General features: G+C 48.4%; 1 protein-coding gene across 1 annotated transcript in view; it reads right to left on the reverse strand.

Moving 5' to 3' along the window:
• The window catches only part of Stk24 (serine/threonine kinase 24), a 92,334-nt gene extending 75,135 nt beyond the window's left edge, over window positions 1-17,199 (reverse strand). Inside the window, exon 1 of the mRNA XM_028771746.1 lies at window positions 16,871-17,199. Within this exon, the coding sequence (XP_028627579.1) occupies window positions 16,871-16,912 (42 nt within the window). The 5' untranslated portion in view covers window positions 16,913-17,199. The remainder of the gene's footprint in view (window positions 1-16,870) is intronic.
• Between the last annotated feature and the right edge of the window lie 16 nt (window positions 17,200-17,215).

Genomic DNA, 17,215 nt, shown 5'->3' on the forward strand with positions numbered 1-17,215 from the left:
AAAATAAATTCTGATTATATTTATTTACTGGGGAGGGGGTGCCCCAGCATGTGCGTGGGAATCAGAGACCAACCCAAGGGAACTGATTCTGTCTCTCTACCACACGACTCCCAGAGATGGAACTCAGGCCAGCAGGCATGGTGGTAAAAAGCCTTTACCCTTTGAGCCACCTCACTGGTTGGAAAAGAAATCCTTTTACAGCAGGTATTTTGGTTCACACCTGTAATCTCGGCAATCCGGAGGCTAAGACAGGTAAAGCGCTGCGTGGAGGGCTAGCCTGTACCATGGCAAGTTCTGAGCCATTCCGGAACACAGAGTGAGATCCAGCTCATGAAATAAAACAAAAAGATAAAATTCTCTGAGAACAGCTCAGCCATTGTTCCTTCCTTAGTCTTCATGCTGCCACGTGGTGATGGCCAATGCTCCACACTGTATCCATGCCTACCTGCAGACGTGCTACATACAGGCCTGTGGTTCCAACCCCAATGCCCACAGTCAGAAAGGGACACATGGCAGCCTCCCCTCCAAATCCCAGAGCTCCATCTCCCTCATGGTGCTCCGAACCTTCCATTCCCCAATACTTAGATCACAGCATACCCTTTCCTCTGATCATTAAGGGCTGCCGCCTACTTGAACTTTCAATTTCAAAAGGAGAAATCAAGTTCTTCTTGGAAGTCCATGGAAGGAATAGTATTGCCCACAGCTGCTCAGCACCAGGAAGAAAAAGAGAAACCCTACAGGTCAAGTTCACACACCTCTCCTGACCAATCAGAACTAACTTGTACCCACAGCACAGGACCATCCTGCTCAGAAAGTGTTATTCAGAACAAAACAAAACACAAACAAACAAACAAAGCAAAAACCCCTTCCTTCCTGCTCTTACGTTTTGGGTACAGGCTGAACTAGCCCACCCTTGAAAAACCAGTGGGAAAAAGATGCTTCTTTCTGAAAACCAGAGAAGCAAGCACAAAAGCCGGGTGTGTGGTGGCACACTCCTTTAATCCCAGCACTTGGAAGCAGAGGCAGTCAGATCTGTAAGTTCTCTGACAGCCAGGGTTTTACGTAGAGACCCTGTCCCAAAAAAAAAAAATCAATCATAGTCAAAATAAGAATGTACCTCTCACTAATCTATTGTAAATACTGTTAGGTAAAATGAGTGGCTATTGGGCTACTACTGGCTGCTCAGCTCAGAACAGGAGGATCATTACAAAGCCTGAGAACGTTTCTTCTTTAACTGTACCTAACTCAAGTTTAAGAGCGAAGTCACTGAAGACAATCAAGCATACACGAACGGAACATGAACACGGCAGCAGACACCTGTAATCCCAGTGCCGCAGAAGCCGTGTCTAAAACCAAACCACCCTGGACTGCTCAATAAGATCACGTCAGAAAGGAGGGAGGAGAGAAAGAGGGAAGTGGGGAGAAAGTAAATAAATAAATAGTAGGAAAATCTGTAAAAACAAAATATGAGGGGCTGGAGAGGTGAGTCAGTAGGTAAGAGCACTTTCTGTTCTTGTGGAAGGTCCAGGTTTGGTTCCTAGCACCACGGGCAGCGGAAGATCATCTGTTAACTGTGGCTCTAGGGAACCTAAGCTAACGCCTCCTCTGGCCTTCACAGGCCCTGTCATGTATGCAGTACACATACACATGTAGGCAAAACGCTCATACATGTAAAATTTACCAAAAAAATAAAAGTCTTTTTTTTAAAGGCTATTCTAAAACAAGAGTCACCAAATTGTTGTGTGACAATTCACAGCATGACTCTAAACTGGGGCATATTGGCACAACTGCTGGTGAGCCTAGCATTCGGGAGGTGGAAGCAGACGGCTCACAAGTTTTTCCTTTCCAGCTACATGGTAAGTTCAAGGCCTGACTGGACTAGCATATATGAAGCCCTATCTCAAAGGGGAAAGGTGTGGCTGTGGAGATGACTCCATCTGCAAAATGCCATGCAAACAGGACCAAGTGTCATGTCCAACACCCATGCTCCCAGTACGAGAGAGTAAGACGCAGCTTCCAGCAGCCGGCTGGCCAGTCTAGATATATCTATAAGCTCTGTGCAGTGAGAAACCTTGTCTCAAAGAGTAAGATAAAAAATGACTAAGGAAGACACCTACCATTATCTCTGGCCTACACACACACACACACACACACACACACACTCCAGAAAACGCCTGTGTGCATGCAGATCCCCTCACGTGGAACAGCACATGTCTCTGAAACCTCAATCCTACAATTCTAGCCGCTTGCCTTCTTCTGGCCTCTGCATGTGCTGCAAGTCACCAAGCACCTAGACGCACTTCCATCCAGCCCACTGTTTAAAATACAGCTGGGCAAAGAGTAAGGAGACCAGCCTTACGAATGCCACCGTTCACTGTGTGCAACGCAATAAACCACAGAAACCCAATGCTTCCCAAGCAAGAGCGTGTAGACTACAGGGGTGGGAGGGTAGGTAACTGTCCTCTCTCCAAAGACAAAAGGTACACCAATATGTTTCTAGCTAGAATTCTAACCTGAAGGTCCAGCAAGACGGCTCAAGCAGCAAAGGCAACTGCTACCATGCTCCTGATGGTCTGCTGCATCCTTGGAACCCACACAGTAAAGAGAACTAGGATGTCTACGAGCATGCTGGGGCATGAACCACCTACGACCGACAGACAGACAGACAGACAGACAGACAGACAGAATGAATGAATGAATGAATGAATGAATGAATTAATTAATTAATTCTGCCCTGGAAATGAGGCAGGACTTGTACTAGAGAAGGATAGAAACCTGTTAGGAACCTAAAATACATCTCCCAAGACCATGGAAAATCAGGACAGTGTTTACGGTCCAGCTCTAAGTAAGACATGGATGGGCATCTACACTGAGTACCACCACATAAAGCTTCATGTACACGCAGAAGACGGGGAAATAGGCAATACAGAAAACTGCTGCATTCAGGTTACAGGAAAATACAGGCTGAGGTGTGGGTGTTTCCTGGGGGAAGGGAGTGCCCACTCCTCCCCCAGTCCTCACACCCAGTTCAAACCATTTTCAACAGACTATGCCCATACAGCATGGTCAGGGCCGGAAAGGGGCTGGCTGACCCAGCAGATAAGCACCAGCAGGCCCTTCCGCCAAGTCTCAGAGGCCCCGCTATCACAGGCCTCCAGCAGGGCAGGCTGCACAGACTCTGCTGCAGAAAGACTGAGGACGGGAACTGCTCCCACAGCTAAAGCTGAACATTCCATACATTAAGGGGGCGGGGGGCCGGCTGTGCATGGTGTCTCCTGCCTTTAATTCCAGTACTTGGTCTACACAGCAGTTCCAGGACAGCCAGAGCTACAAAACAGAGAAACCCAGTCTAAAAACGTAACACAACCACAAAAAGTCTACCACTCGTAAACGATTTGAGCTATGTAACTCTTTGCAGCAGTTATGCTGAGGCACCGAGGGCGGACTGATGTTTTCTGAGCAGGAGTGCTGCCAGAGAAAGCTCCTTTCCAGTCACTTCCGGGAAGCAGAACGGCCACAATCTATAGGCACCAGTGGGAGGGGCTTAACTGTTTGCTCTGTCTGAACAGTAACACCCCCAAGAGGCAGGGATCAAACACAGTGAGGAAAAACTGCTTCAAACTGTGAGCACAAACAGGCCTCTGCTTCAGGCCTCTGGGGAAATGAAATGCCACCCAGCTCACCTGCTACAGCCCTGACAGCCCAGGTCAACATGGAGACTGTTTACCGAGTCCACCTCCCGACCCGTTAGATGTGTGTCCTCTTCCCCTGCTGACACACTGCCAGGAAACGTGTGTGGTTTCACTTCACATTAAGTTCATCTTTTCCCAAAACCACAGCAGACGAAGGCATTCCAAAAGATTTCATACTCTTTTCCTAATGAGGAAGCTAAGCTCTGCAGCCACCTTTCTTAAAAACGGTTCACTAACTCAACCATGTGCTGTCTGCCTGAGAGTCGGAAAGCAAACACACGCACATAATGAACAACTCAAATTTCACAAGTGTCGCAGTACAATTAAAAATTAAAAAAAAAAAAACCCAAGTTCCAAAACTTCAACGTTTGAAAGTATAATCTAACCAATCCAGGGGAGCTAATGTGAGCATAGCTGTCATTTCTAAGCATGAAGTCTCCAACAACCCAAACAGGGTTGGGCTGAGGCTGGGGAGGGATCCACTGGACCACTTATCTCAAAATACAGACAGACTTGAAGAAAATGCCTGGACCTGACTGAGGTCATTCCCTGAACCTATGTTTTTTGTTGTTGTTGTGGCTGTGGTTGTCACTGTTGCTGTTTTTAAGGCCAGACAAGGAAGAATGTGTGTGTAGCCCTGGCACCAGGGAGGCAGAGACAGGGGAGTACCTGGTGCTCAACTCACCTGTCTGCTAGCCTACTTAGTGGGCTCCAGGCCAGGGAGAAACTGGCTCAAAATGCAAAGTGGAGAGCACCTGAGGAACATCTGAGATTGACCTCTGTGTGTGTTCTTCCCCTACCCCACCCACGCACGAACACACACAAACACACACACACACACACACACACACACACACACCAGAAGCAAACCTATTCACTGTTCATTTTTAAATATGCAACTTCAAGGAAAGAATGGATGCTGATGACAGACAGCCTGTCATCCCACTCAGACAAAGGAATGCTTGCCCATCTCATTCATCCCCACTCTCCCAGGCATCCTGTTGTCCCAGCATCACCAAAAGGCACACATACGCCACCAGTCAAGAAAGACAGCCACAGACTGGCTGAGAAAAGGGCCAGGTACAAACCCAGGAAACCAAAGGCTGACGTACAGGAGACTCAGTTGACCCAACACAGAAGCAGCTGAGAAACAGCCAAGGAGAAGCGGAGGGTTACCACAGGCCTTGACATTCTGGTGGCATTTACCTCATATCGGGAAAAACCAGAAAGCAGCTACAGTCAGAACCACAGGATTCTCCACACAAGTGCCAAGATAACCTAACAGGCCTGACAATTTTCAAAAGATGTGTTCCTTTAAAAAGAAGTTTCCAGGGTCAAAAAGACATGGGTCACACACACACTGCTGCCACCCCATGGGTTTAGAAACACATACTACAAAAACAAAAGCCAGAGTCTTACAACTTAAAGACTTCTTTGCCCCAGATCTACACCAGAGGTTCCAAAGTCAGTCTTCCCAAATAAAACGCAAGCCAGGACTTGTAGTGGCCTGGATTTGGCTGAGACCTGGTCTCCCTGTGCTGTGAAGCACAGGCTGGCCTGAACCTGCAGCGATTACACACAGGAGCCGCAGAAGCTGTTTTCCTGGTGAGACTGGGACTCCAAAGCAAGGACTTGGTGGGGGGATTTAGGATGCTGAGTTCCCCACAGTGACGGTGGCTCTCCACGTGTAGCCCTAGGGGCAGCAACACGCCTGGGAACTTCACAGAGCTGCAATCCCACCTCTCACCTCTATAATCAGAGGGTAGAGAGAGTGAAGCCCAGCAGTCACAAAATGAATCTTCTGCAGTCACTATTCAAACAACACATTCTGAACACTACCTGACAGTTCAGGGAGCCAGCCCAAGAAGGGCCTAGAGCAGCGGTTCTCAACCTTCCTAACTCTGTGACCCTTCAATACTGTTCCTTGAATTGTGGTGACCTCAACCATAAAATTATTTTCACTGCTACTTCCTAACTGAAATTTTTGCTACTGCTATGAACTGTAATGTGAATATCTGTATTTTTCTCATGGTGTTAGGTGATCCCTGTGAAACTCAGCAGACAGAAAGGAGAGAAAGAGAGAACCACACCACAATCCCTAATACTAAGAAGCCAACTATGGACCCGACTGTGAGCAGGAGAACAAGCCGACTGTCACCAAGCTGAAGACCTGAAGGCACGCTCGAGTACACACACACACACACACACACACACACACACACACAAGTCAACCTGTGTAATCACATAACAGACTTGAGACCAGCAGCAAAAGCCAAGCTACTTGATCCCCCTTGCATGGTTAACAGGGCTGGACACCCTTGGCAACCTCCCCTCAGCAGTAGTCAGGTGCACAGTTCACAAGAACAAGTACTACCACCCAAACTGTACATCCTGCCCAGCCAGAAGGCCAGTCCGACCTCCAGCTCAGGGAAGACTTTTTCTCAAAAATAACAATGTTCACTTAGCATTCCCAAGGCCCTGGGTTCCATCCCCAAAACTATAAAAACGAAAGTATATACATACTGAAGAAAGAGCCCTACACGCTATCAGTTCCAGCCCTGCACTGGGTGTGCCGGGAATCAAAATGCCTGGAACGGTCTAAAACAAAAAAAGAGGAAAACACAGCCCTGGTACCCAAAGCCAGCACTCTCCTCACAGCGAAGCCCAGAGTCCTCCACCCTCTGTAGGCCCAGAGTCCTCCACCCTCTGGTACTTGCAAACCTGGCAATATCTGCCCTTCCACCGCTGCCCTGCAGATCACCCAGCCACCACCCTAATGAGTACAATAAAATCAGGCCTCTCCTGCAAGGCTTACCACCAATGGTAGCATATTTTAAAGGTTAGTATTTTCTAGATTGGTATAAATACAGCAAGGTTAATGTTAGGTCTCACAGAAACCCAGGGGCTGTCTCACTCAGTACCTGTGGCTCCTCCAGCACTTCTCACCCTGCCTCCTATCCCAACCTCTCCACCCGAGGCAAGGCTTAGCTTCCCTTCCCCCAGCTTCTCTGATCCACAATAAACCAGCCATGTTGGCTGCGCTCCCTCCTCCTGTTTCCACGTGCTCTCTTGGTCCTCTTGGCCTTCTCTCCTTCTCTCTTCTTTTCCTCGATCATCCCCCTCCACTCCCACCATGCCTCAGTTCACTCTGGACCCATCCAGATGCCTCGGGCCACATGTCCTCCTTTTCATCCAGACAAAGGTGAGATGTAGTTGCTTCACCTGCCAGACAGGAGCCTGCACCTGCTAGAAGGCAGGTAAGAAGACGGGCAGAGAGAGAGAGAAGTCAAGCCTGTCCTGGTACTGTGACAGAACACTGCAGATCATGTAATTTACAAATCAAGCTCATTTCCCATAGTCCCAAATGCTGGAAAGGCAGCACGTAGCAGTAAGGGCAACATGTCCTCCCAGGGCTCCCCTCTCCCTACAGAGCTGCCCTGTCACAGACCTGCACTATGGTCTTGTCTAGCCCTACATCCCAAAAGCTACAAATCCAGCATGATGAAAACATAAATTTGAAAGCTAAGTCTCCAGCACAATCTAAGCTAAGTCTCAAGCCACAGCAGAAGACAGCACAATCTACATGTAAAGAAAGCAGAAAAATCAGTTTACAGCCCTGAAACCCAACATCCCAGAAACTGGCAACAGCAGGAACCCACACAGAGGGGGACTTCAGCAGACTTCCGGTGGGCAGGCTGCAAATGACCTAGAGGCACAATAACCTAGGAGGCATAGTGCATCTGTGAGGAATACTCAAAAGAAGCTTAACTCACTGAAGGCAGCACAGTGTCACCCGAAGGGTCCAGCATTGATTAAAAAGAGGAAGGGAAGCTGAACACCACCATCTATTTGCTTCCCGTCTGGAGACAGTGTGGCCAGCGGCCTCCCACACCCCGACCCCAGTCTCCACTCCACGATGCACTTTCTCCTCAAAAGTTAAACCCTTGCAGTGCTTTTGCCCGGTAATATGTAACTAATCTCCCCACAGAGATATCTCCACAGAGGGACCTGAGTTCAGTGACTCAGGGCAAGTCTGATAAAGAAGGAGCCATGCAGCTGAAAAGGCTCGCTCCTCCCCAGAGCCCAGCCACTGCCCTAGGCTTCCACCTCAAGGAACAAGTGCAGATGTTTTCCAGGGTAGGAGGAGAAGCACAAGCCTCCTAACCAGGTGGCACGCCACACAGGTACTGTGTCTACACCTGTGCCCAGTCCACCTCCATAAAGACGAGGAGGAGGGGGGCTTCCAGCAATGAGAGATGTAAATGAGCGAAGAACAGACTCCGGAAAGGTCTTCAAAAAGGCAAGCATCTAACAAGGCCATTCCCAACTGTCTTTCTTGTCCAGTAGGGAAGACAGACAGGAAGCATCACAGTTAACTCCTCACAGACAGCATGGTGGCACATACCAGTACTCATGAGGCTCAGTTAAGAAAAATCTGAGTTTAAAGGTCAGCCCGGGCAGCATTCCCTAATTCAGAGATACATACTGAGACCCTAATTCAGAGCTACACACTGAGACCCTGGGAAATGACGGGGGACAGACAAACGGGAAGGAGAAGAGATGAAAAAATTACTTGAGGTCCTAGTAATTTCCAGTCATAAACAAAAGTATTTGAGGGTGGATATTAGAGGGTAGCCTCTACCACAAAACACACAAACAAAAAACCCGGCCACTAAAGCCAACAAAGGAAAAACTAGAGTGTTGAAAGAATTATGCCTTGCAAAAAAACACACTTCAGGCAAAAAGGGAAGCATACTGTAATGAGGAACACTCAGAGAATCACAAAAGCTCTCGGTGTTTAAGAATACAGGAGCAGAAGTGCTCACTGGGGGGCTTGAAAAATGGAGACAATGGCCCAGAAAAACAGTGAGAAAGACAAGGGACAGAAAACAGCTTAAAAGGGTCGGACCATTCTAGGACCAGTTGTGGAAAGTACAGCATCCAAAAGGGAGTTTCATAAAATAAATAAATAAATAAATAAATAATAAAACTCTCATCACAAGACACCAGCTGTCAGACTGTAAAGGCCTCCTGACTGCCTGCACAAAAATATGACAACACTCACGCCAAGACACCACTATGGAACATCACAACACAAAGGAATTTTTTCCAGGCTCAGGGGCAGGACAGTTTATGTGGGTGGAATCCAGTCCTGTTGCACACTGCACTTCAGAAGAACACAGATAAAATACAGCAGACAAGTGTCTTCAAAACTACCAGGAGTTTTGTGCCTCCCACAAGGCACAGAGGACATACCTGTATCCCCAGCCTCAGGGTGGTAAGCTGGGGGTCAGCCTGGACTACATACATAATCCTGTCTCAAAACAAACAAACAAACAAAAACAAGAAGACGTAGCTCCATAGTTCAGTGTCTGCCTAGAACACACAAGGCTTTATCTCAGCCCCTAAGACTGAAAACGCAATTCTGGAAGGAAACCAACAATTCTATGCCATATCACACTACCCAACCAACAAGTAACTATGAAGAGCCTGTACCCTAATTCACTGGAGGGGAGTCCAGGTTATATTGTACCCAGCAATCCAACGGCATGAAGCCAAGAAATACTGGAATACAGAAAACAGGTATTAGCAGACAGCAGCAAAAGAACCAAGGTGACAAAAGGCCAAGAGACCCAGAGAGGAGGAGTGGACCAAGATGAAGGGCACCAGCCCAGCAGAGGAGCACTGCAGCCCAGGAATGGAGCACCGCAGCCCAGAAGAGGAGCGCCGCAGCCAAGAAAAGGAGCACCGCAGCCAAGAAAAGGAGCACCACAGCCCAGCAGAGGAGCACCGCAGCCCAGAAGAGGAGCACCGCGGCCCAGAAGAGGAGCACCGTAGCCTAGCAGAGGAGCAATGCAGCCCAGGAATGAAGCACTGTAACCCAGCAGAGGAGCACTGCAGTCCAGAAGAGGAGCACCGCAGCCCAGTGATGGAGCACCACACCCCAGGAACAGAGTACCACCATAGCCCAAACAAGGGATAGGGAGGTATATCAGACCTTCCAAACCTTAGAGTTAAAAACAGGAAGAGATTTAAATAGGCTAACCCTAGCAACACATTTGGTAAGCATTCACATAAAACTCACTATGTCCCCATCACTGACTCAGACAACACTCCAGCATGCAACAGTTTCTCTTGCTAACCGCAAACCCTTACAAAACAGGAGGAAGGTCTCTGAAGTCTCACTGTGTCACTGACAGCATATAATTCTGAGCAGGTCACAGTATACTTTGTAGCAAGCTAAGCCACATCTTGTTTTACCCAGAGCAACTAACAGATCTCCCACTATAGTCCAGGTCGGCCTGGAACTGACTAACCTCATACCCCAGAACTTAACTCAAAGCATACCTCTTGCCTAGCTTTCCAAATGTGAAAACTGTAGGCATAACAAGCCACCGTGCTCAGTTCCAAGAACTCAGGATTGGGCACAGCCCCTGCCCAGTCAGATGCTCTAATAACAATGTATCCTTTTCCCAAGCCATTTGACACCAAGACATTTAGTAGATCCCACTGAAAAAATTAGTTATGAGAAATGACACTACCAATAGATACAAGACTAGCCCAGGTTCAACATAGCAGCAGCAGAGTAACAGAATGCAGGTCTATTTCCTGCAAGCACTCCAGCCACAAGATTCCATTAGTGATAATCACCCCAGCTAAGGCACACAGAAAGAAAGCATTAGCAGGGAGGGTCGGGTGGGGCCCGCTTCCTGTAGGTACCAGTTTCCAAGCAGGCAAGTCTGAATCATGGGAAAAATCACCCAAATAAAACTGTGTGGCAAGAGACCATCAGACTCCTCCTTGACCATGGTCTGGAGGGTGTGCCCCATAAAACCACGCTAGGACAGAGAACAAGCTCACCCATCACTAGCTGTGCACACTGTAGCTTGCCAAGAACCAACAAAAGAACTCCATCTACCTTGTGGTGGTTTGAATAGGAATGGCCCCCACAGATTTACTTGTGTGTTTGAATGCTTGGCCATAGAGAGTAGCGCTATTAGGAGGTATGGCCTCGTTGGAGGAGGTGTGTCACAGTTGAAGTGATCCTGGAGGTCTCATATGCTTGAGCTACCAGATCAAGATGTAGACTCTCAGCTCCTTCTCCAGCACCATGTCTGCCTTGGACACCAACCACCACGCCTTCTGCCATGACAATAATGGACTAAACCTCTAAAACTGTAAGCTGGCCCTAATTAAATGCTTTCCTTTATAAGAGCTGTTGTTATTGCAGCCGTCATGGTCTCTCTTCACAGGAACAGAAACTATAACTAAGACAAAGGTGCATCAGATCAGAGAGGCAGCTCAACTCCACTGTGAGCACAGCAGCTCCAAGAGGAACAAACATACACAGATCTGGATGCCAGGAGGCCACCTTGCCACTGCCACAGCTGCTGAAAGACACTATTTTCAGTGACAATCTGCCTGCATTCTTGAAGGTAGCTGAGTGCCTGTATGAAATATTATCGATAACCTTCCCTGAGCCAGGCATGGTGGCACATACCTTTAACCCAACAACTGGAAGGCAGATCTGAGTTGGTGGCTCCTCTGGTTCCAGGACAACCAGGAATACACAGAGAAACCCCATCTCAAAAGAAACAAAAAAGTGTATTTCCTTATCTGGAACTAGAACCAAACTTCCCAAAAGCTATTTAATGTTTAAAAAATAAAAAGAAGGATCTACCACCCTGATGTCCTGAGTTCGATTCCCCATATCTCATCTACCACATGGTAGGAGAGAAGTGACTCTGGAAAGCGGTCCTCTGTCCCCAATACGAATATGAGGACATGCACATCTGCGTGCATACATACACACAGAGAATTTCTTTTAATCTAGGCGCTGAAGAGATGGTTCAGCAGTAAAGAGCACTTGCTGTTCTTGCAGAGTACCAGGGTTTGGCTCCCAACACCCACAGGAAACAGCTCACTACTGCCTGTAAGTCCAATATACCTTCCTGGTACACACACACAAACATACATATATAAATCTTTAAAAAATAATTCAAAATCTTGCCCTTCCCCCACCCTATCAAAAAAGAAATAAGAAAACCTTTCAGGGATGAGAATGGTATGTGGCTCAGTGAAGCGGTGCTGGAAGGCAACAGGGCCGGCGGAACAACACACACATTTTAAGCAAAACAAAGTCTTAGTAACAAGGAACACCACGAATGGACATAGGTGCAAAATGACTTAGAGAGGCAAGGCTGTATGGCAGCTGAGTTGGTCAAGTGCCAGCCAACCATTCATGAAGCCAAGAACTGGATTCCTCAGCACTGTATAAACCAACCAGATATGTGATCCAACCACTAGGGAGGTAGAAGCAGGAGGATCAGAAGTTCAAAGCTAGTCTGGACAGCATGAAGAACTTGCTTGTCCTGGGGAGAAAAAGACTTAAGTAACAGAAAAACACACCCGACTTTCCTCAATTATTTTGCATAGCGCAAGACAGCAAAATAAAGCAAAGTACATGACAGGCCACACAGGAGTCACAGAATTCAAGCCACTGAGGTCTGTGAAAATCCTACAGGGCTGTCTTGGCTGACCAGGAACCCTTGAGTCCCTACCACTCCCTGCCCTGGCATCGCCTGCTCAAATACTCCAATATCTTCTAGGTAGACATCCAGAGCCCACTTTCCCCATCACCTATGCCTGAGAACACACACAACCCAAAGAACAAAATATCCAACCCAGTCTCCAGGTCTCAGGCCCAGCAGGCCCATAGACACTCTGTCTCTCCATCCTACAGAAACCTGGTGCTTTCCAAACATGCACCTGGTCTCCTGGGCCCCAGTTACTGGAACCCCTCAGGGCCTGCCCTGCAAGAGCTCCTGACCATTTGAGCCCAGGGACCTGAATCTTGATATCATCCTCTGAGACTCACTGTCTACATCATGACCAGAAGGTGCATTTGTGTTCAGCCTCGCTTGAGATGTTCTTGGTACACAGGCCTCCCAACTTTACTGAAAGGCCACTTAGACACCCACCACCACCACCACCACCACCCCAGAGTATAGTTCCAACAAGAGCAGGTATCTCCCAAGGAAGCAGGGAGGGAAGAGGGAGACTAGACAGTACACAACACCCTATGGACATATGCCACACAAAGGGGTGGGCAGCCAGAGCAGGAATAACTACAATGGGCTTGATGTCTGATTTCCCAGATTTCTAATGTGCTCGTCATAGTGAGCACCTTCCTGGCTACCCAGTACACAAGCCGCCTCACAGCTGGGGCTTGCAGCCTAGGAGCTGAAGAAAGGGAAAGAGAGCAGGGTATAAAACCAAGAGCAAGTAAAATCTAAGTTTGCTTAGCTGCACCTTTAAATTATCTATACTTGCAAACACGAGGGTCTCTTAAATTCAGAGCCTTGAGACATGCTGAATTAACTCCAGCCTTCTGACACATGTGACTTACCTAACTTAGTATATTTGAAACTTGGAGCCGTGAACCAATGAGTGGGCTGTGGAACCAATTCAATGTCACAAGCACTGGGTGTTTTTTTTGTTGTTGTTTTGGTTTTGTTTTTTTAAACATTCAATATTTCAGTAGTGACTTGCAAGGAATAAGAAACAGTGCTATGGTCTGAAGCTTTAATTTCTGGTCCCGATGCAAAGTCTCTGTCTTACAAGGGTCACTGCCCAGAAAGGCTATAAAAATGGCTAGCAGAATTCTGTAACAGTAACTTACGGCCCGCAGAGGTGGACTGCTGCAGAGGACTGGAGTCTGGTTCCTGTGGCGCCCCTTCTAACCACCCAGGACCCCTACACATGGGTACCTCAGGCTACACACATATATGCATATGAAATACTTTTTTACCAAAGAATTCTATAAGCAAAAGGCTCTTTCTTTCTTTAGTTCCCTCCAACCCAGACAGGGTTTCTTTATGTAGCCCTAACCATCCTAGAACTAGCTATGTAGACCAAGCTAGCCTCGAACTCAGAGATCTACCTGCCTCTGCCTCTCTAGTGGTAGGAATAAGGTCTGAGACACCACTGCCTGGCTTGCATAAAGCTAACTCTTTTGCACCATGATTTAAAGCAAACTCAAAGCACTAAATAGGTCCTTCCTGCCTCCAACTTAACTTTTTCTTCTCACTGGAACCAACAGTGCAAACCAGCGAATGTTCATGAAGAAGGCAGGAAATACTTAACAGCCATGCTCATCTACTGTGTTCAGCTCAGAATGTCTTTTTCTTTTTTTCCTTTTTCAGAACAGGGTTTCTCCAGGCAGTGGTGGCTCACGCCTTTAATCCCAGCACTTGGGAGGCAGAGGCAGGCAGATTTCTGAGTTCAAGGACAGCTTAGTCTACAGAGTGAGTTCCAGGACAGCCAAGGCTATACAGAGAAATTCTGTCTTAAAAAACAAAAACAAGACAAATCAAGACAGGGTTTCTCTGTGTAGCCCTAGGTGTCGTGGAACTCACTCCATAGACCAGGCTGGCTTCGAACTCCAAGATCTGCCTGCCTATGTGTCCTGGAACTAAAGGCACCCAGCCAGGTCTTTCTAATTTTCTCACAGACTACAAAACTCAAAGAGGAAAGAAAATTCCCAGAAAAACCTCATCCAGTCAGGTGTACAGCCCTCAACTCCACACCAAAGATCACTAGAGTTGTCACAGTTTAAAAAAAAAAAAGATCATCTTATATTTCTCTCTCTAAAACAAAATGATGTGTAACATTTACAAAGGTGTGAAGGGGTGAAGACTGGGTTCTAATCACTGTGTGTCATCCAATATGCTACCTTACTTGGTCCATTCAAATCCCTTCTCATTCACAAAGCTATAAAACAGTATAAATAATCTCTTCCTCCATCAGTCTCAGTAATAACCAACAGATATAAAGTGATTAGCAGGCCGTAAAGTCTTTATACTAAAGCATTCCTGAATTCAGCTTATTTCCCTCAGGCTGTCTGAATCTGCTCCGCTGCCTTGCCAAACTTTGTTCAGTTCTTCTGAGGCAGGGACTCAGTATTAACTTTGGCTGGCCTAGAACTCTCTAAGGTAGCCTTGAACTGACTGAGATCCACCTGCCTCCACCTCCCGAGTAGATAGACACTACCACACCCCACTTGCCAAAGCATTTAACCCAGTTCCTCCTAAATCCTCGTCAGGATTCGGCAGGGAGATCATAAGAACTGTGGCAATGGGAATGCCTCTTCCTCTCCACTTTATCCTAGACAAGAGTCAAGGCCAGGTGTGCCTTTCCTGTAATCCTCACAAGCTCCCAGGGACTCCAAGTTGAAAATAAACGTGCTGGGTTTTCTTTTCTGGAGGGAAGGGAAGGAAAGAAACAGTCTCCAATGATACACCAAAAGTTTATCGTGCGGTTTGAAGACATACACAGGGGCAGATAAGACTGTGGGAAGCCACTTTTCCTCCTCGGCCGGACCAGAACAAACAAAAAATAATAATACTGAAAAAAACGGTTATCGTCTTCATACCGAGAAGATTAAAACAGCTCCCTTTCAGGAACACTTTTTAAGTAAAGTTATTGACTTTTTCCTTTTCCCAAAATGAAGAATTTTTGGCCCACTTTTTAAAACAAACCATCAAACTGAAAGAGCAGATGCCAGCTGGGAACCACCTGGCACCGACCCCCCCACACACACACACACATTAAGTACCTTTTCAAACACTTTCTCTTACAAAGGTTGGGGCTAGTGGGGCAACAGGGATGGAGCCCGGTAAGTCACTATAGCAGGCAAAATAAATAAAACATGGAGAAACGTGCCTTTAATGTGCCAAGAGTTCCTTCTCACTGTACAGCTAAGAAACTCTCACCCGGTTGACCCTGATGTCTTGCCTCTAAAGTCAAACCAAGGCAAGAGTTGCAGGAGGCCACAGCTGACTTCTCGTGACAACTCGTGGCCAGCAGCATCAGGTTTTACAGAGCATTCAAGGTGAGACTCAAGAATCCTTCGAGAGCACCGTTCCAATGACACTCAGTCCCAACTTTATTATTCCTTAAAAATAAAAATGACTCAAGTTCTAGTGGCCACTAAAGTGGTAATTTTGAATTCCTATTTTTCCAGAGTTCAAACCTGGACAAAGAAATCAATTTTCCTTCTCATGGTATGAAAAAAAAAATAAAGAGGGATGGGAAATACTTTCAGAAGAGGAAGAAGCAGTAAAAGGCAAGGCCCGTGCAGCTCAACCCTGGAGTCAGAGAGAAGGCGCCTGCTGCATCTATAACTGATAATCTTCTTGGATATTCTGTGGTGTTCTGTCTTGTTTATTTTTTTTAAGCAAAACTCTTTCGTTCACTTGCTTGGGAAGGCAAAACTTTGACTAGTCTTGCGGTCTTAATCGCAATCATTTTGTCTAAGTTTATACGCTCACAAACTTTACAAGTTAAGAACAGACAAGTGATTGTTTTTTAAAGTACAGAAAGCCATCCTCAATAGCAAAAAAAAAAAAAAAAAAAAATGTTCGTGCATCCATGTAAACTTGAAATTCAACTCCCTCCCTCCCCTCACCGCCCCCTTCCCCTCCAAAGAAAAAGTCACTGGCAGGCTAAGAAGATAACAAAGTGTGCACGGAGAAGTCGGCTAGCACACAGCTCCTCTGGATGCCAACGAGTCTCAAAGTGAAAGTCCAGCCGCGGAGTCCAGGCACCCGAGGAGTGAACCTGGGCTCTGCACGCCAGGGCGCTCGCGGAGGTGTGGGTTCCGCCTCCCGGGTTTGCAACCTCGCACTTTCCGCACCAGAACTACAGGCTCCGACGCGAGGTTACACCTTCCTGCACCCCGCCCTGCGGCCCGCCCGGACTGGGACCAGCCGGGGCGCGCTCCCCGCCCGGCATTAGGGTCTCCCGCCTGGGGGGCTCTGGGGGAGGACTCTTGGGGACTGAGGACCCCGGAGTCCCGCTGTCCCCGTCCCAGGCCCACACAGGGCCCAGGCACCCAAGCGGGGCCTCCAAGGACACTAGTTCAGACTCCTGCCCCGGATGGGCGCTCGGCCTGCGCGTCGGAGTTGGGGAGCGCAAAGCTCCTGCACCCCACCTTGGCCCCAGGCCGAAGAACCCACGGCCCCTCCACGTGCACACACACGAGATCCCCGGCGCCCGAGTCGGTGAAGATCCTGGAGAAACGGGCCCGGCGTGTTGGGGGGAGGGAGGGCGTGTTGACATCGCCAAGTTGCCCGCTTCCGCCCCGGCCGCAGTCCGACTCGGCCGCCCCAGCCTACCTGCATGCCCGGCAGGCCCGACTGCACCGGGGAGTGGGCCATGGTGCTCGGCGCCGCCACTTCCTGGCCCGGGACGCGCGTAGCCGCGCGGCGAGCAGGCCCGGGGCCGCGCGCAGCCCTCGGGTGGCGGGGCGGGCTCTGGAGCCCGAGGCCACCGCACCCCGGGGACGGTCTCAGCGAAGGTTGGCGGGCCGCGGCCCCATACACTGAGCCTGGGGCGGGCAGCGGGGGGACGCGGGGGGATGTCTCGAGACTGCGGCTGCTTCTCCAGTGCTCCCGCTGCTGCGCCGCCGCGGTGCTCGGGTCGAGCCGGGCCGCCTGGGCCCGCGAGCGCTGGCCGCCTGG

This window comes from Grammomys surdaster, unplaced genomic scaffold, assembly GCF_004785775.1.
Source record: "Grammomys surdaster isolate TR1022 unplaced genomic scaffold, NIH_TR_1.0 65, whole genome shotgun sequence".
In the NCBI taxonomy this organism is placed as follows: domain Eukaryota; kingdom Metazoa; phylum Chordata; class Mammalia; order Rodentia; family Muridae; genus Grammomys; species Grammomys surdaster.